This window comes from Phyllobates terribilis, unplaced genomic scaffold (assembly GCF_046119375.1).
Source record: "Phyllobates terribilis strain yellow unplaced genomic scaffold, ASM4611937v1 Scaffold_130__1_contigs__length_5004896, whole genome shotgun sequence".
NCBI lineage: Eukaryota > Metazoa > Chordata > Amphibia > Anura > Dendrobatidae > Phyllobates > Phyllobates terribilis.
Window position 1 is genome coordinate 3,231,791 of NW_027362890.1, and position 27,478 is coordinate 3,259,268.

Consider the following 27,478-nt stretch of genomic DNA (forward strand, 5'->3'; position numbering starts at 1 on the left):
AATTGTGTCTCATCACTGTCCACCTCTTGTGACACTTTCCCACCGCCGCCTTCGTATGACCTTGGCTGCTCAAATATTTGAGCATCGCTATATGTGATCTCCTCTTGCCCCGCTTCAAGTGGACCAGGCAAGTGGCCCAAATTTATAAATGGAAAAATGAACAGCTCTTCGGAATGTCCAAGTGTGGGATCAGTTGTCTCCAGACACTAGGCATAGTGGGAGGAAGGAGGATCAGGGTGAGGAATATGCGGTCCAGACTTACGGCTACTGAGACTTGACCGTGTAGAAGACAGGGTGGTGGTGGCTAAGTGACTGGAAGCATTATGTGCTATCCAACCAATAACCTTTTCACACTGCTCTGTGTTCAATAGTGGTGTACTGCGGTCCTCTATTAATTCGGACAGGAAGGTCAAGCGAGAAGATGTGGGTGTTTGTTGTGGCACAATTTCAGCTTGCCCACGGTCTCGGCTTCTGCATGCACCATCACCATCATGTCCAGTTCACCGTCCGTTGCCACATGCCTTGCCCATTTTAAATGGAGGACAATATCTTCCACGCTCACTACAAATGGCTGAATTTGGAGCGAAGTTATATGTGATCCGTGTGACGGACAAACCACAGTTTTAAATACCGACCTTGTGTCAGTAAGTTAACTGACACACAAACAAAATTTCAATGGAGGCCAGAAATGGCAATATTTTTTAGCGCAATCATATGTGATCCGTGTGATGGACAAACCACCGTTTTAAATAGCTGGATTTTTAGCGCTGTAATATGGAAAGGACCTGGCTGTATTCTGCAGTGCCAACAAGCAAATGGCGGAGAAAAACAGTGTTCTCTGGATTGACTTTTAAGCAAATAATCAGGATAAAGATAAAAAAAAATTATTCCTGGCTCCTGAGACCTGGTGCTACTTCTACAAATATCTGTAAAAGCACCAGCAGACAGAATTGGAATGGAGCCTCTTGCTATGTGCACTGCAGTCTGCTGTATACCCTGCCTGCCTGCCTAGCATGGTGGTGCTAGGTCTGATATAGACCTGATGACCCTGTGCGGCCAGCCAATCACTGTAATGCCACAACCAACATGGCTGCGACTTTACAGTATGTGGCAGACAATCCCTGCATGTTCATTGGGGCTTTAAAGAGCGCCAAACATGCAGGGAGGGGACCCGAGCTCCCACCGAGCAACCCCGGAAATACTCGGCGAGCAGTTGCGAGCATGCTGGCTCATCACTAGTTACGGTTCATTACAACATTCCACTCTAAAGCTACAGAATTACGTGACTGTCTTAACAAATCATGGCCCATCTTAATGGCTGACCCCATGTTGGCAAAATATCTACCAGACAGCAAATCACCTTCAGAAAGGCAAAAAATCTCTGTGATCATCTTATAAGAAGCCATCATTATCCTACCACTCCCCCTAATTTTTTGAAAAGACCACCTCCAGTAAATGGATGTGTACCATGTGGTTGATCTGTGGCGTGTCCTAATGTCGAACATGCTAACTCTTTCACAGATTCCCAGGGTTCTAGGACCTATTAGATCACCAAACCGATAACTTGTACCTCTAAAGTGGTGGTCTATTATGCAACATGCCTCTGTCCTAAAATCTATGTAAGGCTATGTGCCCACGATGCATAAATGCTCAGGATTTTTTCCTGAGCGTTTCTGCATCTCCCTGGCAGAAAAAAAACCATGCGGATTGTACATGCGGATTGTACATGCGTTTTCCTGCCAGGGACATGCGGAAATGGAGCGTTATTCACTGACATTTCTGCATGCGGATTGACAAGCGCTTTCCAAGCGATTAGCATCACTTGGAAAGTGCTTGTGACAACTAGGTCACACTATATAAATCCATGCAAACTGCATGGATTTATATTGTGTGACCCGAGAGAGTGGTTAAAAATAAAAAAATAAATATATACTTACCCTCCGATGGCCCGCGTTGGCTTGCTTCGCTCGGTGCCCGCAGCGGTGGATTGAAAGACCTGCCGACGTCAGCGTCGAGTGACCCGTCACATGACTCTCACGTCAGCGCAGGTCCTTCAATCCACTGCAAAGTGCCGGGAAGCAAGGAGGAGCGCAGCGCGGGCCGCCGGAAGTTAAATATACATTTATTTTTTATTTTATTCTTTTTTTACAGATTTTTTAATGGTACCTGGGTGTGGAGGAGACTCTCCTCTCATCTACACCTGGGTACCATCCGCACATTAGAACGCACCAATTACACAAGTACAGATGCAGTCTTGCGTAATTGGTGCGTTCCAATGCAAGTCAATGGCGGCGAAAACGCAGCATTTCCGCAAAATAATTGGTAGTGCTGCGTTTTTTTCCGCAATGATAATCCGCAGCGGAAATTTCCGCAGCATGTGCACAGCACGGATTATCATTGGGGAACATTGCTGCCCTTCTACCATGCGTTTTTAATGCCTTTCCGCAGCTGCAAGAACGCTGCAGAAACGCATTAAAATGCATCATGGGCACACAGCCTAAGGCTCACAACTAGATAACTTAAGACAAGAACACGTGAACACGTCCTAGGTATTGAAGCGGCGGTAAATGAAACGGATATTTCTACGTTAAAACTATTCCCAAGCATTTGAGAATACACCATAAGTGTGACGCATCTAAACTTAAAGTTCTGGGTATTGACATGATCACCACTAATATTAGGGAAGGTCGAGTGAGCCAACTATTAGCTCAGAAAGAGAGCAGATGGATTTGGACTTTGATCACCTATATCCACATTGTTTTAGCTATTTTATTTGTGTTACCTTTTTATCTAGTATGGTTGGGTAGTAGTTAATAATTTCTATCTGTCAATGACGTTGAGGACTTCCATTCTGCTATTGGATAACATGGACATAATTGCTGGCACTGTATTGTCTCTCAAGATCTGTAACTTTTTTTCTGTGTGCGCATTTTGTCCAGTTATTATTGTATATATTTCGCATTTATAGATCGATATATTGAGAGATATTTTCTTATATCTTATTATGCATTTATACTATGATCTCATATAATCATGGTATACTTCATGCTTTTCTTAAATATATACTTTGTTTTGTCATGGCCAATTAACTTCTCTGACTTATACAGAACTGGCTATCGCCTATACCCCTTAGATACATATATACATTTGGGCTATGCTATTATTGACAGTTTACCCCATTATGCTTGTTTCTTTTTCTCTCCGGTTGTATTTGACTATATGTCTGTGGACTGGGCGGTACGCATGGCTTCACTGTTCTCTGTGGTGACCTCGCTGGCCGTATCAATCTATGCTCCATGACGCGTGATCACGTGGTTCCCCTCGTACTTGCGGCGTGATGGATCATATGACGCGTTTGCCATGGATGTGGCGGTGTAGCGGTGATTGCCATGTGTCATGCCACGCCCTCCCCACACCCATTGGCCGAGAGACTACACACCCCCTTTTCTATTGGCTCAAGGGCCCTTTTTAAACCCTACCCACCTTCATTGACGCCTCCTCCTGATGAAGGCAGCCATGCCGAAACGCGCATCAGGGTGAGCGCAATTGAGGAGCGTGTTCACATCCACGGTGGCTGTAAGTATTCTATAGGATTCATGCTACACTCTTTTTGCTGCCGTTCTTTAAACTTTTTTCCTACTTAGATGCATTTTCTAGGCTTTAATATGTATTAGGATATACTTTTACCCTGTAGCCTAAGAGGTCAGGGCACTGATACCACTTATAAAGATCTGCTGTCCCCGGTATGAGCTATCTATATTAGTACCTATATATAGACAGCAGTATGACTAACCTCTCATATAGCAACTACTTCTGACCTACCTCATAAGCACCTGCACTTTTATTGAATGCTTCTCTGCTTTTTAACAATATATTCTTATTTTTTGGCAGCCCAATTATGTATTTACATCAGAAAAGAATCATGTTAGTTTGTCTCATGCTCCTCATTAGCGCTCCTCCATTGTTTTACTATTAACTGTCTCTGTGATTCATATTTTTTTCCTGTATGAATTATAATTAATAACATTTTGTAATTTTTTCACTATTATATGGGACTCTGACTTGAAGTTTTTTCCTCTTGTTTCTTATGTATGGAGGAGCAGGTGGGGCTCATTATACTGTATACTGGTTGGCCCACGACTTTGTCAAAGTTTTCATGTTGTGAGTTTTACATTCCTGATGTAGAATCAGTCTGGGTAAATGTACATGGACATGGCAATAATGGAAAGCTGCTAACTGGACTTTGCTACAAGCCTCCTAATATAGCTGAACACGTAGAGGATGAAATGCTGCAACAAATTAAAAAGGCAACAAAAACAAGTCATGGTGAAAAGTGTTGGATCCCTTGAAATTGTTCGAGAAAATGAAGTAATTCTCCCAGAAAATTATTGCAATTACATGTTTTGTTATACACGTTCATTTCCTTTGCATGTATTGGAACAACACAAGAAAACAGAGCAAATAAGGCAAATTGAACATAATTTCACACAAAATAGGCCGGAAAAAATTATAGGTAAACAACTTTGTTTCAAGCATGTGAAGCTTGTTCACACGCAATTGTGGCAAGTAACAGGTGTGGGCAATATGAAAATCACAACTAAAACTAGATAAAAAAGGGAGAAGTTGATTCAATCTTTGCATTGTGTGCGTATGTGTGCCACACTAAGCATGGAGAAAACAGAAAGAGGAGACGAGAACTGTCTGAGGACTTGAGAACCAAAATTGTTGAAAAATATCAACAATTTCAAGGTTATAAGTCCATCTTTAGGGATAAGCATGTTCCTTTGTCCAAGGTACGCAGGATAATCAATAAATTTACAACCCATACAGTCAAATATGGTGGAGGTTCAAAGGTGTTTTGGGGTTGTTTTGCTGCCTCTGGCACTAGGTGCCTTGCCTGTGTGCAAGACATCATGAAATCTGAAGATTAGCAAAGGATTTTGGGTCACAATTTAGTGCCTAGTGTCAGAAAGCTGGGTTTGCGTCCTAGGTCATGGGTCTTCATACTTTACTTTCCCCTTGTTGACAGTGTGTTGCAGCCTCCCCTCTGGTTCCTCAGGAGGTATGAGAAACTCCTCAACGGCTTATTAGGGAGTTAGGTCTGTGGTGGCGTTATTAGTTGTGCAGATAGGGTCTTTCTTGTCTGTACAGAGACTAGTTGTGTGTAGTCTCCGGTGGTTATCAAGATGCGCTTTCTGGTTAAAACATTTCCCACAATCTGAACATGAAAAAGGCTTCTCCCCTGTGTGAGTTCTCTGATGTGTGATAAGAGTTGATTTGTCTGTAAAACATTTCCCACATTCTGAACATGGAAAATGTTTCTCCCCTGTGTGAGTTCTCTGATGTTTGATAAGAGTTGAGTTCTGTGTAAAACATTTCCCACATTCTGAACATGAAAATGGCTTCTCCCCTGTGTGAGTTTTGTGATGCTTGATAAGAGTTGATTTGTTAGTAAAACATTTCCCACATTCTGAACATGGAAAAGGCTTCTCCACTGTGTGGGTTCTCTGATGTGCGATAAGATCTGATTTCTGTACAAAACATTTCCCACATTCTGAACAAGGAAAAGGCTTCTCCCCTGTGTGAGTTCTCTGATGTGTGATAAGATTTGATTTCTGTACAAAACATTTCCCACATTCTGAACATGAAAATGGCTTCTCCCCTGTGTGAGTTTTGTGATGTGTGATAAGAGTTGAGTTCTGTGTAAACCATTTCCCACATTCTGAACATGAAAATGGCTTGTCTCCTGTGTGAGTTCTCTGATGGTTGATAAGAGTTGATTTCTCTGTAAAACATTTTCCACATTCTGAACATGGAAAAGGCTTGTCCCCTGTGTGAATTCTCTGATGTTTGATAAGATATGATTTCTGTACAAAACATTTCCCACAATCTGAACATGAAAAAGGCTTCTCCACTGTGTGAGTTCTCTGATGTGCGATAAGATGTGATTTCTGTACAAAACATTTCCCACATTCTGAACAGGAAAATGGCTTCTTTCCTGTGTGAGTTATCTCATGCCTAACAAGATGTGATTTCTGATTAAAAAGTCTCCCACAGTTGGAGCAAGAAAATCTATTCTTGGCTGTGTGAATTTTTTGATGTTTAAGAAAAGACTTTTTGAGAAGAAAACTATTTCTATATTCTGAATGTGAAAATGGCTTATCTGCTTTAGGAGCAGTTTGTTTTTTAATGCTTATTTTGTGACTATGATTTCCCTTAGTAGTCAGTAATGAATCAGAAGACAGGACGTGTTTCATAGGATCAGATGACAGATCTTTGCTGTGAAGGGATGATGGTAAATCTGGAGAAATGTCAGTCACTTCAATTGTATCCTGTGGGATCTGAAAATTATCTGATTTGAACATTGAAGATGTCAGCTGTCCCTCTGATCTCCTGGTACAGTCATCTGCCAAGAATAAAACCAATTATTATTTTTTAATAAAAAAGACTTGAATTTTATACTTTTGAACATTTCTACTTAAACTGTCTGTAAAAAAAGGAAAGTTATATAAAAAAAAATTCACTTATTCACCAGGACAATGACCATCTAATAGAAAACCTCATAGGATGAACCAGTGGAGAGTGGTGTTCAACTGTTTGTTCATTCTGCCTCCAAAATATGGAGTAAAGCCCCCGTCTCACATAGCGAGATCGCTAGCGAGATCGCTGCTGTGTCATGGTTTTGGTGACGCAACAGCGACCTCACCAGCGATGTCGCTATGTGTGACACTTTGCTGCGAGGTCGCTGATCGTTGCAAAGTGTCCTGGACCATTTTTTCATCGTTGCCCTGCCGCTGGTCAGCACACATCGCTGTGTGTGACCAGCGGGAGCAGCGATCAGGCTGGTAACCATGGTAAACATCGGGTTACTAGGGGCACACGCGCACCTAGTAACCCGTTGTTTATCATGGTTACGAGCCTGCTAAAGTGAGCGGTAACCTCCCGCTCACTGTAGCAGGCTCATAACCATGGTAAACATCAGGTTACTAGGGGCACACGCGCACCTAGTAACCCGTTGTTTATCATGGTTACGAGCCTGCTAAAGTGAGCGGTAACCTCCCGCTCACTGTAGCAGGCTCATAACCATGGTAAACATCAGGTTACTAGGGGCACACGCGCACCTAGTAACCCGTTGTTTATCATGGTTACGAGCCTGCTAAAGTGAGCGGTAACCTCCCGCTCACTGTAGCAGGCTCGTAACCATGATAAACAACGGGTTACTAGGTGCGCGTGTGCCCCTAGTAACCCGCTGTTTATCATGGTTACCAGCCTGCTCATGCTTCAGCAGGCTGGTAAATAGGAGCAGGACATCGTGGAAAGATTCTTTCCACGATGTCGCTGCTCCCCTGATTGTTGGTGAGCCTGCCTGTTTGACAGCTCACCAGCGACCACATAACGACGCAGCAACGATCCCTGACAGGTCGTATCGTTGTCGGGATCGCTGCAGCGTCGCTAAGTGTGACGGGGCCTTAAAAGGCGCAGGCTCTGTCCAGCCACTAAGATTAGGGTTCCTGGTACCAGTAGTACCATCCAGTCTGGCGGTATGGGTGTGTGTGCTGTCCAGCTGGAGTAATCTACTCCCTGCTTCAGCCAATTGGAAAGCACCGCACCCTACTAAAGCTGGAAGCATATTGCCGGAAGCTGCCAGATCCAGCCGTGTTCTCCTCTGGTTCAGTCCTCTGTGCTCAGCTCCCGGCTTGTGTATTTGGTTCCTGTTGTGACCTCGGCCCGTTTACTGACTACTCTTGTGTCTTCTGATTTTGTACTTTTTCTGCCCTCCTGGTTCTGATCCGGCTACCTGACTATTCTTCTTCCCATCTCACTCCACAGAATAGCAGGTAACACTGTGGCCCAAGCCTAGGGGGTCTCTGTGTAAGTCCAGATCCATGTAGAGGGGTTAAAGGGTGATGAGCAAAGTAATTTGTGAAATCTGTAAACAGGGTAGATAGTGACAAGTCTGTTTGTGGTGGCCATATTTTGAGCTGCCAGTAGACCATGAACAGCGCCCCCAATACATTGTGTCTGCGAACTATTCCAGGAAAATCTGCATTCCTAACAGCTAAATGTCGCTCCTTCCCTTCTTATCCTGCCATGTGCCCAGACAGTAGTGTACAACCGTATATAGGGGATTGTCAGATTCAAGAGAAGTTGGAAAATAATTTGTAAGGTCCATTTGTTTCCTATTATCCTTTGTGAAGAATTCCAGAATTATCACCACATAAAGTGACACACGTCAGATTTGAAAAATGGAACCTGATTAGGAACAAAAACTGTCTGCGGGAAGGGGTTAAATCAGAGTATTTTGGGTACTAACTACTGTAGTGCCAATGTGAGTATAGACAGTAACACATCTACTGAAATGATCAAACTCAACAGTCTCCATCAGAGAAAAATGAGTAACTAGTGGTGAAACCTCTCTGGGGTAATTAGAGTCTGGGGCTCGGGGGCTCTTCATCATCTAAACTATCGTAAGGGACAATATTTTCTGTCAGATGAGTGTCAAGAAGAAATATTAGACATTGAAAGTGAAGTTTTTTACAATACTGCAGAGCTGAGGGGTCTTAAATTTAGATCTCGGGCATTTGGAAGAGGCAATGGAGATCTTTTTGAAAGACTACCAGGGAGTTACAGAGTCACATAAGTGAGGCCGGCCGATCCCACCACAATCAGACTATTATACAGAATGAACTTGCAAAAAAAGAAAGAATATATAAACATGTAACATCCCCAACAACAATGTATGTATGAAGGGAGAAATCCAACACTAAACCGGAGATGCACTCATTTATGGTGGACCATTGGAGGTATGATGAGTTCTGACCAGAAGAGTAGAGAAAGTATTAGCGCCCTCATTTCAGGAGAGATTGTGCAGGAATCTGAATTCTTTAGGATTGAAAACATAATGGAATTTATGATGCGGAGTGAATCCATGAAACCAGGGCTCGAGCCATGCCACCACATCTCCTGCAGGCGTGAATAGATTGTGATAGTGTCACTGGTTTTATATGTGAGGGGAGGTATGTGTCACTCAGGATGCTCTCCTGTGTGAACTAAGACCTACTTTATTTTTCTGCCAGCGTGTTATATGCTGGTAGATTTACTCTGTTAAAGGGTGTGCGGTTTTATGGGAATGGCAAAGAGGGCGGGACGTCATTCCCCCTACCTCCCCTCAGGGTGTGGCTGAGCATTGTGTAAAAGCTCAGTCCTGTTTTTTTTCCTGTGGAGTGTGGTCTGGAGAGGAAAGTCTCCAGACAGTATTGTGGAAGCTGCAGAGCTTTGCACAAGGACTTTAGCAGTGCAGTTTATGCTACCGAGAGCGGGCGGAACCCGCTCATTTATGGACTGAGTTATACTTTGTTTTTTTTTCCGTTTAACCCAGAGGGGTCATGTTTGTTTTTCCTGCGAAACTTGCATGAGTTTATGGCTGATAATAAGCCAGCAGAAAGGAAACCTGGGAACGTGTGTCCTGAGTCTGCCTCCAGGAGAGCCGAGCGAGTCGTCTTGCCACAGTTGGTGTGAGAGTGCATGCAGGATTCCAGAAACACGTGTACCTGCCACAAAGACCGGTGGATGTCCTGGGTGAAGGCTGCCAGCCAGCCAGAGAAGTCCAGCAGCAGGGAGGAGCTCATTAAGCACCTGGTCCAGGCCCAGCAGAGCATGCAGCAGCAACACCTACAGGCCCAGCAGAGTATGCAGCAGGCCCAGCGGAGCATGCAGCAGCAACACCTACAGGCCCAGCAGAGTATGCAGCAGGCCCAGCGGAGCATGCAGCTGCAGCACCAGGAGAGTATGCAGCAGGCCCAGCAGAGTATGCAGCAGCAGCACCAGGAGACAACCAAACTGTTGCTTCAGCAGATCCAGTTGCAGCAAAAGTCGCAACAGCAGCACCAGCAGGAGGCGCAACAGCAGATACAGCTTTTGGCGGACGCCATCCAGAGCAGAGTGGCCACCCCACCCTCAGGGACGACTGATGATTCTTACGTCAGGAAGGCGGTAAGGATGGCAATGCAGAAGATGACCCCTGGGGATGATGTAGAAGCATTTCTGACTGTTTTTGAGAGGGTGGCTGATCGGGAGAGACTTCCACCAGCACAGTGGGCAGAGGTTCTGGCGCCATATTTATCGGGTGAACCCCAGAAGGCGTATTTTGACTTGGCGCTGCAAGATGCTAAGGAGTATCCCAAACTAAAGACAGAGATCTTAGCACATCTGGGAGTAAATATGGCGGTGAGAGCCCAGCGAGTTCATCACTGGGCGTATGCTAGCAACAAACCCCCTCGTTCGCAGATGTTTGACCTCCTGCATCTTGTTCAGAAGTGGCTACAACCGGAGTCCTCCACTCCCGCCCAGATGGTTGAGCGGGTGGTGATTGACAGGTTCATGCATTCCCTTCCCAAGCCAGTACAGACCTGAGTTGCCCAGGGTGATCCCCAGAACGCAGATGACTTCATCGGCCTGGTAGAGAGGTACCAGGTAGTCGAGAGATCTCTTGGGAAACCGGATGCAGTCACTTCTCCCTACTGGAATACCCAAAAGGGGGCGCGTTCACCACGGAAGGGGTCTAGAGCCACCACTGGGGGACGTCCCACTCCTACTGAAGGTGCCTTTAGAACAGTTGGTAAAGATATAGTTTGCTGGCGGTGTCACAACCCTGGACATGTAGCCGCCAGGTGTCAAATATCCCCTGAGCCCATGGACTGCAACCTAGGCAGACGGGTCTCTTATTATGCCTATCCAGCCTGTAGCGTGGACTGTCGACCCGGCGAGGGGCCGCAGGCGTGTGCAGTGTCCATTAATGGAATAAAAGTGCTTGGGCTGTAGGACTCCGGGAGTCTGGTGACCTTGATCAGAGCATCCCTTCCCCACCAGTTTATCCCTTCCAAAACCCTGGGCGTTCAGTGCATCCATGGTGACGCCAATGACTATCCCGTGGCCACAGTAACAGTGGTGACAGACTGTGGTGCCCAGTCCCATGAAGTCGGGGTAGTAAAGGACCTGATACATCCCGTCATATTGGGCCGTGATTTTTCCTTATTCTGGGACTTGTGGGGGAAGGGAACTGGACTAAGTAGCATGGGGAAAAGCCAGGTCCTTGAAGAAGAACCCCACGACGAAGTCTCAGATGGAGGAGTTCCCACTGTGCGTCCTTGTCAGTGATGAGGGTGAGACGGTGACCGAGGAGGCCGACCTCCCTGTGTTAGATATGTCCAGAGAGAACTTTGGGACTGCTCAAGTTCGAGACCTGACCTTAAAAGGGGCGTTTGACCAGGTTACTGTATGTAATGGGGTTGCCCAAGAGCCGGGGCCGACACCAGATTCCCCCAATTTGCAGTGCAGGGGGAGTTGCTATATCGGGTGGCCAACCTGAGGGGCGGTGAGATAGTGGAACAGCTGTTAGTGCCGGGGCCATACAGACGGCGGGTGCTAGATATGGCCCATTCACATGTTCTGGGGGGACACCTAGGGGTCGAGAAAACTCAGGAGAGGATATTGAGAAGGTTTTATTGGCCAGGGTGTTATCGAGAAGTTCAAAACTATTGTAGGTCCTGCCCCACCTGCCAAATAACCGCTCCCTCCTCCCACTTCCGTAGCCCCTTAGTCCCACTACCTGTGATAGAGGTTCCCTTTGAGAGGATTGCCATGGACCTCGTGGGCCGCTTAGTTAAATCAACTCGGGGCCACCAATATATCCTGGTTGTCATGGACTATGTGACTCGGTATCCGGAAGCGGTTCCCCTAAGGAACATGTCCAGTAAAAGTATAGCCCGAGAGCAGGTCCATATTTTTGCTCGGACAGGTCTACTAAAAGAGATTCTGACAGACCAAGGAACCCACTTCATGAGCAAGGTGATGAAGGAGCTTTGCAGAGTCCTTCAGATAACTCATTTTCGGACCTCGGTTTATCATCCACAGACGGACGGCCTAGTGGAATGCTTCAACAAGACCTTAAAGGCGATGCTCAAGAAGGTGGTTGAAAAGGATGGGCGAGACTGGGACTACCTGCTCCCATTTCTGCTTTTCCCGGTCAGAGAAGTTCCTCAAGCCTCCACTGGCTTCTCTCCATTTGAGCTCCTATATGGGCGGCATCCAAGAGGTCTCCTAGACATCGCCAAGGAAACTTGGGAAGCTGAAGTCACGCCACACCAGAGTATCATCGAACATATCGCCCAGTAACAGGAGAGAATGTCAAAGGTGCTGCCCATCGTGAGGGAACATCTCCTTCAGGCGCAGGAAGCCCAGGCGAGGGTCTATAACCGGTCGGCGAGACTAAGACAGTTCCAGCCCGGAGACCGTGTTTTGGTGCTGATCCCTACTATCGAGAGCAAGTTCCTCGCCAAATGGCAAGGTCCATACGAGGTGGTGGAGAAAGTGTCACGGGTGTGTCGCCACGAAGATCGTCACGATTACACAGCCTGACTTCTCGCAGCTGACTTTTTGGTGCTTTGTGTTTTTCGGCAGTGAGGGAGTTAATTCTCTCTCTCTCTGTGCTAGACGAGGTCCAGCCTCGCCCAGCTGCAATCAATGATGCTGTAGTGAGACTCCTTCAAATGCCTGCTGGTCTGTTAGGGAAGTGTCGGTGAAAGCATTTCATGCAGACTAACAGAGCGGATCGTGGTATTTGGAGTTTCAGAGATAAGTGTATTCGGAGAGTTTTTTCCCTTCCTCGCTTTATCATTTATCTCCTTTCCCGTTGGTGTTCCCTCTGTTGTAGTTGTGTAGTTTTTGTATGCAAGGTGGTTTTGGTTTTTCCCTTGTACTGTCTCGTTCGTCTAAGTACTGTGTGTGGGCATATTATTACTTGTCCCCTTTTGTTGTGATCGGGGTCCTTCTCAGGACTAGATTACTTAGGTGCAGGGATCATCAGGAGGTAGGGGTTACGCTGGCGGCCTGGACCTCTGTACCTTTAACAGTACCTCCAGGTAGAGGGATTAGCCAGGGCCCCAGCTTAGGGTCAGCTTAGGCCCCCTACCTCCAGTATACAGAGACAGCGTGACAGAAAGTCAGCGAGGTTAATTATAAAGTCCACCAGCCTGGCCGAAGAAAGCCGCATCAAATAGATCATATAAATTTGCTCAAGCCGTGGCGGGACCGTGAACCTGTGGAAAATCCTTGCCTGGGAGCCGCACCAGAAGGCAAGGTGGAGGAGGTCACTATTGCAGATACTCTATCACCGGCCCAAAAGCAACAGTGTCGAGAATTACTACAGCGGAATCGGGAGCGGTTCTCAGAGTTGCCGGGGCATACTCAAGTGGTAGAGCATGATGTGCTGACAGAGCCGCACGTACGAGTGAATCTGAAGCCGTATCGGATTCCGGAAGCACGCCGGGAGGTGATCTCGGCCGAGGTGAAGAGGATGTTAGACCTCTGAGTAATAGAGGAGTCAAAGAGTGGGTGGTCGAGCCCAACCGTCCTCGTGCCGAAACCCAATGGACAGTGGAGGTTTTGTAATGACTACCGCCGGCTGAATGAGGTATCCAAATGTGACGCGTACCCGATGCCCCGCGTCGACGAACTCATCGAGAGGCTTGGACCGGCGAGGTACATCACCACTCTCGACCTGACGAAGGGCTACTGGCAGATCCCCATGGCTAAGGAGAAGACGGCTTTCTCAACACCTGATGGGTGTTTGCAATACACACGGATGCCGTTCGGACTACAGGGGGCCCCAGCTACTTTCCAGAGGGCTATGGATCGGATCCTAGCCCCACATAAGAAGTATGCCGCAGCCTACCTCGACGACATTGGGGTCTTTAGCCCAGACTGGGCTAGTCACCTACCTAAACTACAGGCCGTTCTGGACGCGCTAAGGAAGGCAGGATTTACCGTAAATCCGAAAAAGTGTGCCATCGGGAAGGAGGAGGCCAAGCACCTGGGCTATGTTGTTGGGAGAGGCGAAATAAAACCGCAAATCAAGAAAGTGGAGGCAATTCAAACCTGGGCGCAACCACTCTCGAAGAAGCAGGTGAGAGCGTTCCTAGGAATGGTGGGATACTACAGGCGGTTTATCCCGAATTTCGCCATGATTGCCGCGCCACTAACGGATCTTCTAAAAGGCACCAAATCAACCATGGTGAAATGGACAGAAGAAACGGAGACCGCGTTTCAACAGTTGAAGCTAACACTGTGCAAGCATCCGGTCCTGGTCGCGCCAGACTTCGAAAAAGAATTTGTGGTCCAGACGGACGCTTCAGAGGTTGGTCTAGGGGCTGTACTCTCCCAAGAGATAAATGGGGAAGAACATCCCATTCTCTATCTAAGCCGAAAGCTGTCCTCCTGCGAGAACTACGCCATAGTAGAGAAAGAGTGTTTAGCCATAAAATGGGCCGTGGATACACTGAAATATTACCTACTAGGCCGGAAGTTTAGATTAGTATCAGACCATGCCCCGTTGAGATGGTTGAGGGAGAAGAGGGGTAAAAATGCCAGGGTAACTAGATGGTTCCTAGGGCTTCAAGAGTTTAACTTTCACGTGGAGCATAGGCCCGGGAAGTTACATGGGAATGCAGATGCCCTCTCTAGGATTCCCTGCCTGGTGTCAGAAGGTGCCCAAACCCCCGGCTTTGGGCAGAGGGGGGGAATATGTGACAGTGTCACTGATTTTATATGTGAGGGGAGGTATGTGTCACTCAGGATGCTCTCCTGTGTGAACTAAGGCCTACTTTATTTTTCTGCCCACGTGTTATATGCAGGTAGATTTACTCTGTTAAAGGGTGTGCGGTTTTATGGGAATGGCAAAGAGGGCGGGACGCCATTCCCCCTATCTCCCCTCAGGGTGTGGCTGAGCAATGTGCTAGCTCAGTCCTGTTTTTTTTCCTGTGGAGTGTGGTCTGGAGAGGGAAGTCTCCAGAGAGTATTGTGGAAGCTGCAGAGCTTTTCACAAGGACTTTAGCAGTGCAGTTTATGCTACCGAGAGCGGGCGGAACCCGCTCATTTATGGACTGAGTTATACTTTGTTTTGTTTTTTTTTCCGTTTAACCCAGAGGGGTCATGTTTGTTCCTGCGAAACCTGCATGAGTTTATGGCTGATAATAAACCAGCAGAAAGGAAACCTGGGAACGTGGGTCCTGAGTCTGCCTCCAGGAGAGCCGAGCGAGTCGTCTTGCCACAAGATGTATATTACAGCCATCAGCCACGCACAGCTTAGAGATATATCATGGCACAGGTGTAATGTTATTTATGTAGTTTATCAAGATCCTGTTTGAAGTTAGTCAGTTTTAAAAGAAGTTGAAAAGTATAAAGGGAAACTCTGTTGTTATTGTACAGAAATTCACACTTGTCCCTCACTGGACATTTAATGTTATCGATTAAAAAAGCAAAACTTTGACCATAAAGACTGGACCTGGTCTTGTAGGGACCATATGAGAACATTCAGCAGCACAGAAGGGAGAGAAGGTAGATTCATCCAATAAGATATCAGGGATCTAGGAAGCCAACAGCATCATTACCCTCCGCTTTCTCTTACAGGCTCATCAGAATATTTTTCTTCAAGTGATTTTCTCACTTGTCAGCACTTTCTACGTACGCTGTCATTTGGCTTTGTAGTTTTCAGATCTGGGGAGGTAACGGTCAGCGTCTACCAATCCCAGGGGGTAGGTGGATCCTCCAGGTTGTAAGATCTATAGAAAAGGTCTTTCACAATTACACAAAGTAAATTGAATATTTTCGGATGGAGGAAAACGTTGTGGTCTAGAGGGAAAATGGTGATCACACGATTGTGATACGGCCGGACTACATGACTGATAAAGCAGCCACAGCCGGTGACTGAGAAGAATCTGTGACTTCTCTGCATTTAGTGGTTACTACTCACCAGGGTAGAGGACGCAGTGTCTCAGGCACGTGATCCCTTAGCCCATTCTCCCAGTCTTCTGGTCCTAAGGGATCGAGTGCCTGAGACACTGCATCCTCACCCTCCTTTCCTATTGTCATTCCCAACAAGTGGTACACTGATGAAGGTCTTATAGACCGAAACGTGTTTTTGTTTTTTTTCTGCTGTGGACTGCAATTAAAATTGCTTTTGCTAAAATTCATTACCTGAGTGCCGAGGTTTCTCTTATATTATATGCGGTTTGGACCATACTTGTGCACCTTGGTCCAGTAGTGCTGCGTTCTCCACCACTATTAATGAGAAAAATCTAAGACTTCTCAACATTTCATAGTTACTACTCACCTGGGTAGTCATATGTAGGAATCTCCTCCTTACACCGCTCATCACCCCCCACATATGTCTCTGTAGTATTAATATGGGTCAGATCCTCACCCTGAAACAAATATTATAAAAGTCACAGACAGAAGAAGTCACATCTATGATCAGCTCTAATCCTGCCATCTCCACCGTTCTCATTACACAAGTATAAAACATATAATAATGGTGGATAAAACAAGACTGAAGACATGACTTTTACAGCCGTCTACACATCATAGGGGAGATCTCATGACACCTTCTCTCCATCTACCTGATCCTGAGGAACATTGGGATCTTCTTGTTTACAGTCCTGTGGAAGAAGAGGACGACGACATCTCTCTGGTGTTGTCCTCTTACTGGATAGATCTGGAGGAAACACATACAGGGACTGAATTCATTCTTTACATACAGATAATTATAGTCCGTGTGTATTTAGTCCTGTCTATTACCTGGTGATGTGAGGGGCTGAGGAACCTCCATCATGTTGTCCTTGTACAGATCTTTGTGTCCTTCTAAATACTCCCACTCCTCCATGGAGAAATAGATGGCGACATCCTGACACCTTATAGGAACCTGACACATACAATGATACCGTCATCTCCCCGATCCCTCCATAGCGTTACTGTATAATGTCCCAGCATTCCCAGCAGTGTCACCTCTCCAGTCAGAAGCTCAATCATCTTGTAGGCGAGTTCTAGGATCTGGTCATTGATGTCCTCATGTATCAGGGGGTGAGGTGGAGGCTCCGTGATTAATCTCTGGTTATGGAGAGACACATTAATAAATCTCACTACAGACATTTCCAGAGTCCTCACCTCTCCAGTTCTGTCCATCTGTTATTCCCATAGATAAGAATGATGTTATGTGATGTCATCAGAATCTCTCACCTCTCCAGTAAGCCGGAAGAGGATCTCTAAGGTGAGGTGTAATATCCTCTCTGCCATCTTGTCCCTGTCCATATCCATCTTTGATGGGTAAATCAGGAAAATTTTCTTATATAGACGATCTTCACTGAGGGGATCCGGTATTGTAGAGACCTGAAAGAGAAGAAGATGAGCCGATGTAAAATCATAAAAATCCTGTATAATAATACAATTACTGGAGACAATAAGGGGAAACATATGAGGAGATTTATTATTTTAAATTTAGTTTTTTCTTTACATCTAGTAATAAAACCTGTATATTTTAGGCCACAGACAACAAGCAGTTTCTTCCTTGAAGTCTGCAGCTGAATACGTTTCTCATAGACTCACCTTCCATAACGCTAATTCTCGTCTCATTTTCAGTCACTGGAATTGGCATTAGCAATACTGCAGGAGATATTTATTTCACGTGACATGAGAAATAACTACTTCATGATGAGGAAACATCTACTACTACAGATCTAAAACCATATTTGGAGACAGTCCATCACTGACTACATCACCACTGGCCGTCTGTATGAATGTTTCCCGTCTTCCCCAAACTGTAATCTTCTATCAAGTTAGATCTCAGGTCTGATTCACACACAGAAGTTTGAGGCTTTTATAAAAGCTGTTTTGTTTGCACAAATGCCGTGGACAGAAATTATTTAATACTAAAGTCTACATGTACAGTGTATTATGGGTTTTATTTCTAGCCTTAGGCCTTCCTATATTACAAGAAAAAACCCAGAAAAAAAGCAGATATTAAAATGTTTCAAAAGAAAATTGGCACCAACATTTCTTGTAAAAAGAAAAAACATGCAAAAAGCAGAAGACACATTTTGTAATTTTTTAACATGTTATGAAATCTTTTGGGCACCAGAACATAGATGTACACCTCAAGGATGGCACAGGTGCGGCTGCAATAAAATCCCTGGCAGTTTAACCACTTGCTCCTGCAAAAAGTAAACATGGCATCTAAGAAAGTGTGACAGAGTTCAGCTGAATGCCCTCCTCCCTCAAGTACTGGGCCTGTAATGTACAAAAGTCTATTAGGCCGGGCCAGAGGCAGAGTTCCATAACTTACTTTTTAACACCTCCATAAACATTAGACTAAAGTTACATGGAAGCACTGATTTTGGTTGACTATATAATGTATTTGGGGACCTCCCTACAGATGCAGTCAGTCATACAAACCACAGGAAAGCTGGAATATTTGTGTATGGGGGAGTCTGGAGAGATAGCCGTCTGCCAAATGATCGTTCAGCCAACACTTATCTCATGTGTATGGGGCAGTTAGTATTACACTGACAGGCAGTGATAATACACGGCACTACAGTAGTACAGTGCATCACCTGAGCAATCAAAGGCTTCTGTGTTGTATGATCGCACTAATGAGAGGTATTTTAAAAAGTTTATAAAAAAGGTTTAAAAAAGTTTTAAAGTGAAAATATCACAGTTTTAGCAAAAATAAATATTTGTCACTATAAGGAAAACATGCATATAATGAGAAAATGGAAAGGGAGGTCAGCTCACTGTTTATTTAATGCACCTTGTCTGAAGAATACAGCATGAGCCGCCCTGGTCAGGGACTGTGAAGACCCGGGATCTTCTGTGGGCGTAACGCTACTCAAACAACACAGGGTGAGGGTAAAACAGAGTGGTAATACTTTATTGAACCACAAAGCGGACATTAAACATACAGAAAAGTCCAGCAAATACCCAAGATAGTACAACATTACACAGTCTCACCCTTCCTTCTCCGCCCGCCTGGGATAGAACAGCTGCGACTTTGGAGACTTCCAGGGCCGACTACGTCAACCAGTGGCCCTCCCCTTCTGGCGGGCCCCCACAGAGAGAAGGTAGCGGCAAGCTTAGGAAGTCAACAGTCCATTGAGGAACAAGACCAGGAGACCCGATGGTCCCATCCAGGCCTCTCCGAGAGTTTCCATGGGACCAGACGACCGGTGGGTCCCTCCTGGCAACTCCAAATGTCTCCATCGGTTCTAGTTGACCGGTGGGTCCCTCCTAGCAACACCTAAAGAGCATATCCATGGGGCCAAGTGACTTTTTCGTCCACTCCTGGACTTCCCAAAAGTATCCATGGTCTCTCTGATGGTTAATGGAGCAGATCTGAAACTTTCCAGTGAGGGCTGATACCCTTAGATTAGAATCATGTAGAATACAAATCTGTGTCTCTTTAGATGCCATGCAATCCATCTACTTTCCTGAAGGATGTCTCCCATTTTCCTTCCAAAGGCCTTCTGATGTTCCGTGATTCTCTGTCCCAAATTTCATTCTGTCTACAGCACTACAGACATCCCTGTTTATATTTACATCTGTGTGAGGTCATAAAGCCCAGGTAAAAGAGGTAAAGGTGCAGGGATCACCTATCATTGTTTGAGCTAATCTATTTACATAGTTGGTATCACAGGGCCTGTTGTAAATAAACTTTCAGCTGACTTAGTACAATTTGTCATTAGCACAGTAAACATGATTGCTTCCAAACGAATAGAATTCAGCATTCAGGGTTATACAAATACTATGACCTTTTTGATCAGCAAGAGAAATACAGCCCCTGACGAAGCTACTGTAGTAGCGATACGCGTAGGGCTTACCTTTTTGCGGTGGACTCCCTCAGTAGGTATCTATGCCCTACGTGTATCACTACTACAATAGGTTCGTCAGGGGTCGTATGTTTTTTAACCACTTGTGTGTCCCTACATGAAATAAAGTTGCTATTTTATTTATTATTTGTAGTAATTCTTATTATTTTTGGATGTGCATTATCTCATTGTGCAAGCTTTTCTCTACCTACTTCTTTATGTGCTTTGTTGCACAGTTACCATTGCACCCCGTATTATATTTCAGTGATTTAGATTGTGTGGTGCCGACTGCCAAATATCTTAATAGATTAATGTCTTCTAATACATTTTTTTAGCGGACCTGACGTGCATCCCACGTATTGTAGTTAACTCTCTATACACTCTATTAAATAAATGACCCCCTATAGTGTTACAATTGATGAAATTGTGTATTGAAAATTGCTGGACCGTTAGGTTTTCTTCAAATGTGTTGGTTTCATTAACATAGTTGCATGCTTTACAGGGTGTATGTCCACATTTAAAAAAACCCTTATAGGATAACCAAGTTACATTGCGCTTGATATTTGCTTCTTGCTTATTCCGCCTGGTGTAGAAGCCTTTTTGGATGCAAAACTAAAATATGCAAAAGAATTTACAAAGTCTGGAGGATACCATCTCAGACATCAAAAAAACTACGTTTGAGAGAGATATCAAAGACTACGAGTCAAGTTCAATTTACACATGGAAATGAAACAAACCAGGAGCTACTGTTCTGAAATACAGGTCACACAATAAATTCAAAGGAAATAGAGGAGAGCGGAGGTCAGCTTCACAAATCCTAATGTGTCCAGGGGTTCCTCTAATTATAATCCTCTGAGGACTTATCTGATGCATCAGTGGGATCAACTAAAGACAGATGGAACAAAAATAAATTCTCAAGAACGACCCACAATCCAGCACAAAACAACGGGCGGTAGAAAGCTCAAACGTGCCCGGACATGTGCATTCCATGCCGGAGGGCATCACGGTCTCCTATCTGCGCATGCGCGTGTCCGGAAGCATGCGTTCCACGCCGGATCGCATATGGTATTGGATTGCATACCACAAACATAGAAAAATCCTATCTCTGAGATCAGCATCATGGGAGACTAAAAACAAGTACTGCACATCCTCCCATCATGTAATAGGCATGTAGATCTTCTTTATCACCACAAAAATATTGGATGGTGGCCCACAGTATATTCCTAAATGGTCAAACTTGACCTCTATTGCACAATTAGAGATAAACAAGGATCATCACACTTGTCAATGACGAAATAGTATAAGTGGAATATAATTGATAAGTAATAATTCTGATATAGAAGCTCAGATATTTCGGTGAACTACAACAATATGTGAACCCCATTCACAGGGAACTGACTAGCAATGGGTAGAGCATAAAATCCAAAAATATAATCCAGAATGGGGCTGTATTCACACAAAACAGGCATAGGAAATTTGCTCATTGAGTCCCTTAGGGGCTCGAGAATCCAATCTAACAATCCACTCACTTTCCTTTCAGAGGATACATCTATTGTGATCACCTCCTCTCACATTGGGTTTAACCACCACAATGATACAAAAGGAGAGGTCTCCGGTTTCACCTCGATGTGCACTGTTCATGTGTCTCACAAATGTGATCTCCCGACCATGGCGTATATCGCCCAAATGCTGCCCTACTCTCCTCCTAGACTCCCTCTTGATCTTGTCTACATATTCTAGGGGGCAGGTGCATGTGGCCATATATACTAGTCCTGAGGTTTTACAGCTGGAATAATCCCACTGGAAAAGATTTTAACCATGGAGGAACTTGAGAAAGATTTACATGGTCTCATCCAATTACATGTACAACATTCTCCAGAGCTAAAGAAACCACAGATTCTTCTATCTAGCCAAGTCCCCTTGGGTGCAAGACCAACCCTTTCTGAAAGTTATTGTGGGAGTAGATTCCACAGCACCCTCAGGTCTGGGTCGACCACAAGTATATCCCAGTGTTTTCTGAGGATATGAAAGATACAGTCACTCTGATTGTCATAAGTTTTTCTTACTCGTGTAGTCCAATCTTCTTCTTGGTCTCTTGGATTGGTATGGAGGAGTGTCTCTCTCTCTCCCATTTTTCTGCAAATGATGAAGCGGAATCCAAAATGTACCACAAGTACCCATTATCCCTTAATCATGTGTTCAGGTCTATTGCCTGTATATTAGATTCTGTGACATTCGAGCAGTACCTTCTCAAACTTAAAAATTGGCCCTTGGGTTTTCCTCTGTATATGGGGATGGGGGTGGTGGTTATCCCACTTCAATAGTTTATTAGTGCTTGAAGGTTTATGGTAGATGAGTGACCCTAGGGTCCCATTCCAATCTAACTTGATCAGTACATACAGGAACGTCAACAGGTAATAATTAGTGTTGGTCTGCCCCTTTAAATAAAATGTACTTTTCAGGTTATCCCCCCAGCACCCTCACTTATCTTCCCTTCTTTTGAGGCCCACAGAGTCAGACTCTACCGGCCCTTCTCCCTGTGAGTGGCGGTTGAGGATCGCCCTCCGGGCCCCTCCCGTTCCCTCCCGTCAGTTTGTGGATCATTTTGCCACTTGACTTCCAAATTTTCTATCCTATGACATCCCCACCCTCATCATGGGAGACTTTAACATCCCAATTGGCGATTCCATCTCCCCATCTGCAGCTTATCTTTTATCTCTAACTTCCTCCTTCACCCTTTCACAGCTTACTAATTCTCCTACACATGAAAATGGAAATACTCTTGACTTGATCTTCGCCCGGCTCTGTTCAATACATGACTTTACTAACGCTCCTCTTGCACTCTCTGATCACAACCTTCATTCATTCTCTGTCAAGGACTGTCCCCCTGCTCAGGACACCCCCACTTTCCACACTTACAGAAATATACAATCCATTAACACCCAGAAATTTATGAAAACATTGCAAACATCATTGGCCCCAATCTCCTCCCTCTCATGATCTGACTCTGCACTGAAGCATTATAATGAAACATTGCTATGTGCCCTGGATGAAGCCGCACCTCCTACATAGAGAACAACTCGGCACAGACGGCGACAACCCTGGAACACGCCGCAAACACGTCTTCTCCAGCGGTGCTCCAGGTGCGCTGAACGGCTGTGGAGAAAATCTAATCTCGCTGAAGATTTCCTCCATTATAAATTTATGCTTAAAACCTATAACTCTGCCCTTCACCTCTCCTACCAAACCTACTTTAACAACCTCATCATCTCACGGTCCAATAATCCTAAACGCCTGTTTGACACTTTTCACTCTCTCCTCAATCAAACAGCACAGGCCCCGACCACCGACCTCAGCGCTGACGATCTGGTCAATTATTTCAAAGAGAAAATTAACCATATCCGACAGAAACGTTTCTCTCAATTCTCAAATGTAATGCATGCTCCTCCCTCCCACACTGCATCTTGCTCATTTTCTGACTTCGAACCAGTCACGGAAGAAGAAGAAAAAAACCATCCCTGGACCAGAACAGTGCTGCTAACTACAGACCTGTCTCCAATCTTCCCTTTATCTCTAAACTCCTGGAACGCCTGGTCCATTCCTAATCCACTATCTCTCAGATAACTCTCTTCTTGACCCTTTACAATCTAGTTTCCGCTCTTTACATTCTACTGAAACTGCCCTCACTAAAGTCCCTAATGATCTACTAACAGCTAAATCTAATGGTCACTACTCTCTGCTGATTCTCTGGATCTCTCTAAATCATGCGACACTGTGGATCACCAGCTCCTCCTCACTACGCTCCGCTCTATCGGCCTCAAGGACACTGTCCTCTCCTGGTTCTCCTCCTACCTCTCTGACCGCTCCTTCACTGTATCTTTTGCTGGCTCCTCTTCTTCTCCCCTTCCCCTTATTGTCAGGGTTCCTCAAGGATCAGTCCTAGGCGGCCTTCTTTTCTCCTTATACATCGCTCCTATTGGACAATCAGCAGATTCGGTTTTCAGTACCATCTCTATGCTGATGACCCAATCATACACCTCTTCTCCAAACATCACCCCGGAATTATTACAAAACACCAGTGATTGTCTTTCCGCCGTCTCTAACATTATGTCCTCCCTCTATCTAAAATTGAATCTGTCAAAAACTGAACTACTCGTATTTCCTCCCTCCACTAACCTACCTGTGCTGATATTGCCATTTCCGTTTGTGGCTCCACCATTACTCGCCAGCAACATGCCCGCTTGTCTTGGGGTCATACTTGATTCAGATCTTTCCTTCACTCCTCATATCAAATCACTCACTCACTCGTGTCATCTACACCTCAAAAACATGTCTAGATTCAGAAATTTTCTTACTTTTGACTCTGCAAAAACTCTTACTGTAGCTCTTATTCATTCTCGTCTAGACTATTGCAACTCTCTACTAATCAGTCTCCCTCTTTCTAAACTCTCCCCTCTCCAATCCGTCCTGAATGCAGCAGCCAGGATCATATTCCTCGCCAACCGCTACACCGATGCCTCTTCCCTGTGCCAGTCATTGCACTGGTTGCCCATCCAATACAGAGTTCAATATAAACGTATCACTCTCACCCACAAAGCGCTCCATGTTCAGTACCCCCCCTACATCTCCTCCCTCGTCTCAGTCTACCACCCTTCCTGTCCCCTCCGTTCTGCTAATAACTTTAAACTAAAATCCTCTGTAATCGGAACATCCCGCTCCCGTCTCCAAGATTTCTCGCGTGCTGCACCAATTCTTTGGAATGCACTACCCAGGATAATTCAATTAAATCCCAATACGGAGAGTTTTAAGCAAGCCATAAAAACCCATTTCTTTAGACTGGCCCATCACCTCAACACACTTGTCTAACTGTCCCAGTTTGGCCCATATTAAAATTTTCTTCAAAATCATGCTCATACAATCCATGCAGTGATTAGCCTCTGTCTGTACTGTACACATACTGGCTGGTGACTAGTTCATATAGTGTTATGTACTTACCCTATTTAGCATATTAAGGCTGTATTATAGAATATATATACATTTTACCTTTGTGTCTCCTCTATTTCCTTATAGACTGTAAGCTTGCGACCCTCACTCCTTTTAACATCTGAGTTATGCTTATTCTGTAAAGTCTGTATTGTCTGTATAAGTCTCCCCTAAAATTGTAAAGTGCTGTGGAATATGTTGGTGCTCTAAAAATAAAAAATATTATTATTATTATAATTAAATTCAGATGTAAATTTAAAGCCCACTCTATTGAAGTTGAGTTCCCCGACAAATGAAAAAGATTGTTCACTCGTCCCCGACAAGATGATAAAAATGTAGTCAATATATTTCTACCATACCCCAGTATATGGATGCCACCACTTATAATCATCTCTGAATATTGTGGTTTCCTCCCACCAGTCCAGGGATAAGTTAGCATATGAGGGGGCACAGGGGCTCCCCATCGCAGTACCCCTGAGCTGGAGGAAGTACTGCCTGTCAATAAGAAAGAAGTTATGAGAAAGGGTGAATTTTAGAAGATCCTCCATGAAGTCATTATGTCTGCTACACTGTACTGATCTCGATTTATAGAAACGTCTTACTCCTCTGATACCATCCTCAGGCCGTATATTACTGTACAAAGCCTCGATATCTAGTAAGGCCGGCTGCTCCCCTACATGCATGTATACATGCTCGAGGGTCTACATGTAGGGGAGCAGGCAAAGGGAAAACCAACTCCAGAGGGATTATTCCAACTGCAGGACCTTAGGCGGTACTGTGGGGGCATCAAACATACTGCATAAGGGGCATAATGGGGGCATCACACATACTGCATAAGGGGCATAATGGGGGCATCACACTGTGTGGGGTCATCATACATCCTGCATAAGGGGCATAATGGGGGCATTACACTGTGGGGGGCATCATACATCCTGCATAAGGGGCATAATGGGGGCATTATACTGTGTGGGGGCATCATACATCCTGCATAAGGGGCATAATGGGGGCATTACACTGTGGGGGGCATCATACATCCTGCATAAGGGGTATAATGGGGGCATTACACTGTGTGGGGGGCATCATACATCCTGCATAAGGGGCATAATGGGGTCATTACACTGTGTGGGGGCATCATACATCCTGCATAAGGGGCATAATGGGGGCATTACACTGTGGGGGCATCATACATACTGCATAAGGGGCATAATGGGGGCATTACACTGTGTGGGCATCATACATCCTGCATAAGGGGCATAATGGGGGCATTACACTGTGTGAGGGCATCATACATCCTGCATAAGGGGCATAATGGGGGCATTAGACTGTGTGGGGGCATCATACATCCTGCATAAGGGGTATAATGGTGGCATTACACTGTGTGGGGGGCATCATACATCCTGCATAAGGGGCATAATGGGGTCATTACACTGTGTGGGGGCATCATACATCCTGCATAAGGGGCATAATGGGGGCATTACACTGTGGGGGCATCATACATCCTGCATAAGGGGCATAATGGGGGCATTACACTGTGTGGGGGCATCATACATCCTGCATAAGGGGTATAATGGGGGCATTACACTGTGTGGGGGCATCATACATCCTGCATAAGGGGCATAATGGGGGCATTACACTGTGTGGGGGCATCATACATACTACATAAGGGAGATAATGGGGGCATTACATTGTGAGGGCATCATACATCCTGCATAAGGGGCATAATGGGGGCATTACACTGTGTGGGGGCATCATACATCCTGCATAATGGGGTCATTACACTGTGTGGGGGCATCATACATCCTGCATAAGGGGCATAATGGGGGCATTACACTGTGGGGGCATCATACATACTGTATAAGGGGCATAATGGGGGCATTACACTGTGGGGGCATCATACATCCTGCATAAGGGGCATAATGGGGGCATTACACTGTGTGGGGGCATCATACATCCTGCATAAGGGGCATAATGGGGGCATTACACTGTGTGGGGGCATCATACATCCTGCATAAGGGGCATAATGGGGGCATTACACTGTGTGGGGGCATCATACATCCTGCATAAGGGGCATAATGGGGGCATTACACTGTGTGGGGGCATCATACATCCTGCATAAGGGGCATAATGGGGGCATTACACTGTGGGGGCATCATACATCCTGCATATGGGGAATAATGCGGGCATTACACTGTGTGGGGGCATTATACATCCTGCATAAGGGGCATAATGGGGGCATTACACTGTGTGGGGGCATTATACATCCTGCATAAGGGGCATAATGGGGGCATCACACTGTGTGGGGGCATCATACATCCTGCATAAGGAGCATAATGGGGGCATTACACTGTGTGGGGGCATCATACATACTGCATAAGTGGCATAATGGGGGCATTACACTGTGTGGGGGCATCATACATCCTGCATAAGGGGCATAATGGGGGCATTACACTGTGTGGGGGCATCATACATCCTGTATAAGGGGCATAATGGGGGCATTACACTGTGTGGGGGCATCATACATCCTGCATAAGGAGCATAATGGGGGCATTACACTGTGTGTGGGCATCATACATCCTGCATAAGGGGCATAATGGGGGCATTACACTGTGGGGGCATCATACATCCTGCATAAGGGGCATAATGGGGGCATTACACTGTGTGGGGGCATCATACATCCTGCATAAGGGGCATAATGGGGGCATTACACTGTGTGGGGGCATCATACATACTGCATAAGGGGCATAATGGGGGCATTACACTGTGTGGGGGCATCATACATCCTGCATAAGGGGCATAATGGGGGC

The 27,478-nt window shown here is 45.4% G+C and overlaps 1 protein-coding gene across 1 annotated transcript in view; it reads right to left on the minus strand.

The window, feature by feature from the left end:
* Window positions 1-4,475: 4,475 nt before the first annotated feature.
* Window positions 4,476-27,478, minus strand: part of LOC141203887 (uncharacterized) — a 37,451-nt gene continuing 14,448 nt past the window's right edge. The window contains exons 2-7 of the mRNA XM_073663862.1: window positions 17,071-17,220; window positions 16,840-16,941; window positions 16,633-16,756; window positions 16,455-16,549; window positions 16,169-16,259; window positions 4,476-6,406 (exon numbers count right to left, since the gene is read on the minus strand). Of these exons, the coding sequence (XP_073519963.1) occupies window positions 5,088-6,406; window positions 16,169-16,259; window positions 16,455-16,549; window positions 16,633-16,756; window positions 16,840-16,941; window positions 17,071-17,148 (1,809 nt within the window). The 5' untranslated portion in view covers window positions 17,149-17,220 and the 3' untranslated portion in view covers window positions 4,476-5,087. The remainder of the gene's footprint in view (window positions 6,407-16,168; window positions 16,260-16,454; window positions 16,550-16,632; window positions 16,757-16,839; window positions 16,942-17,070; window positions 17,221-27,478) is intronic.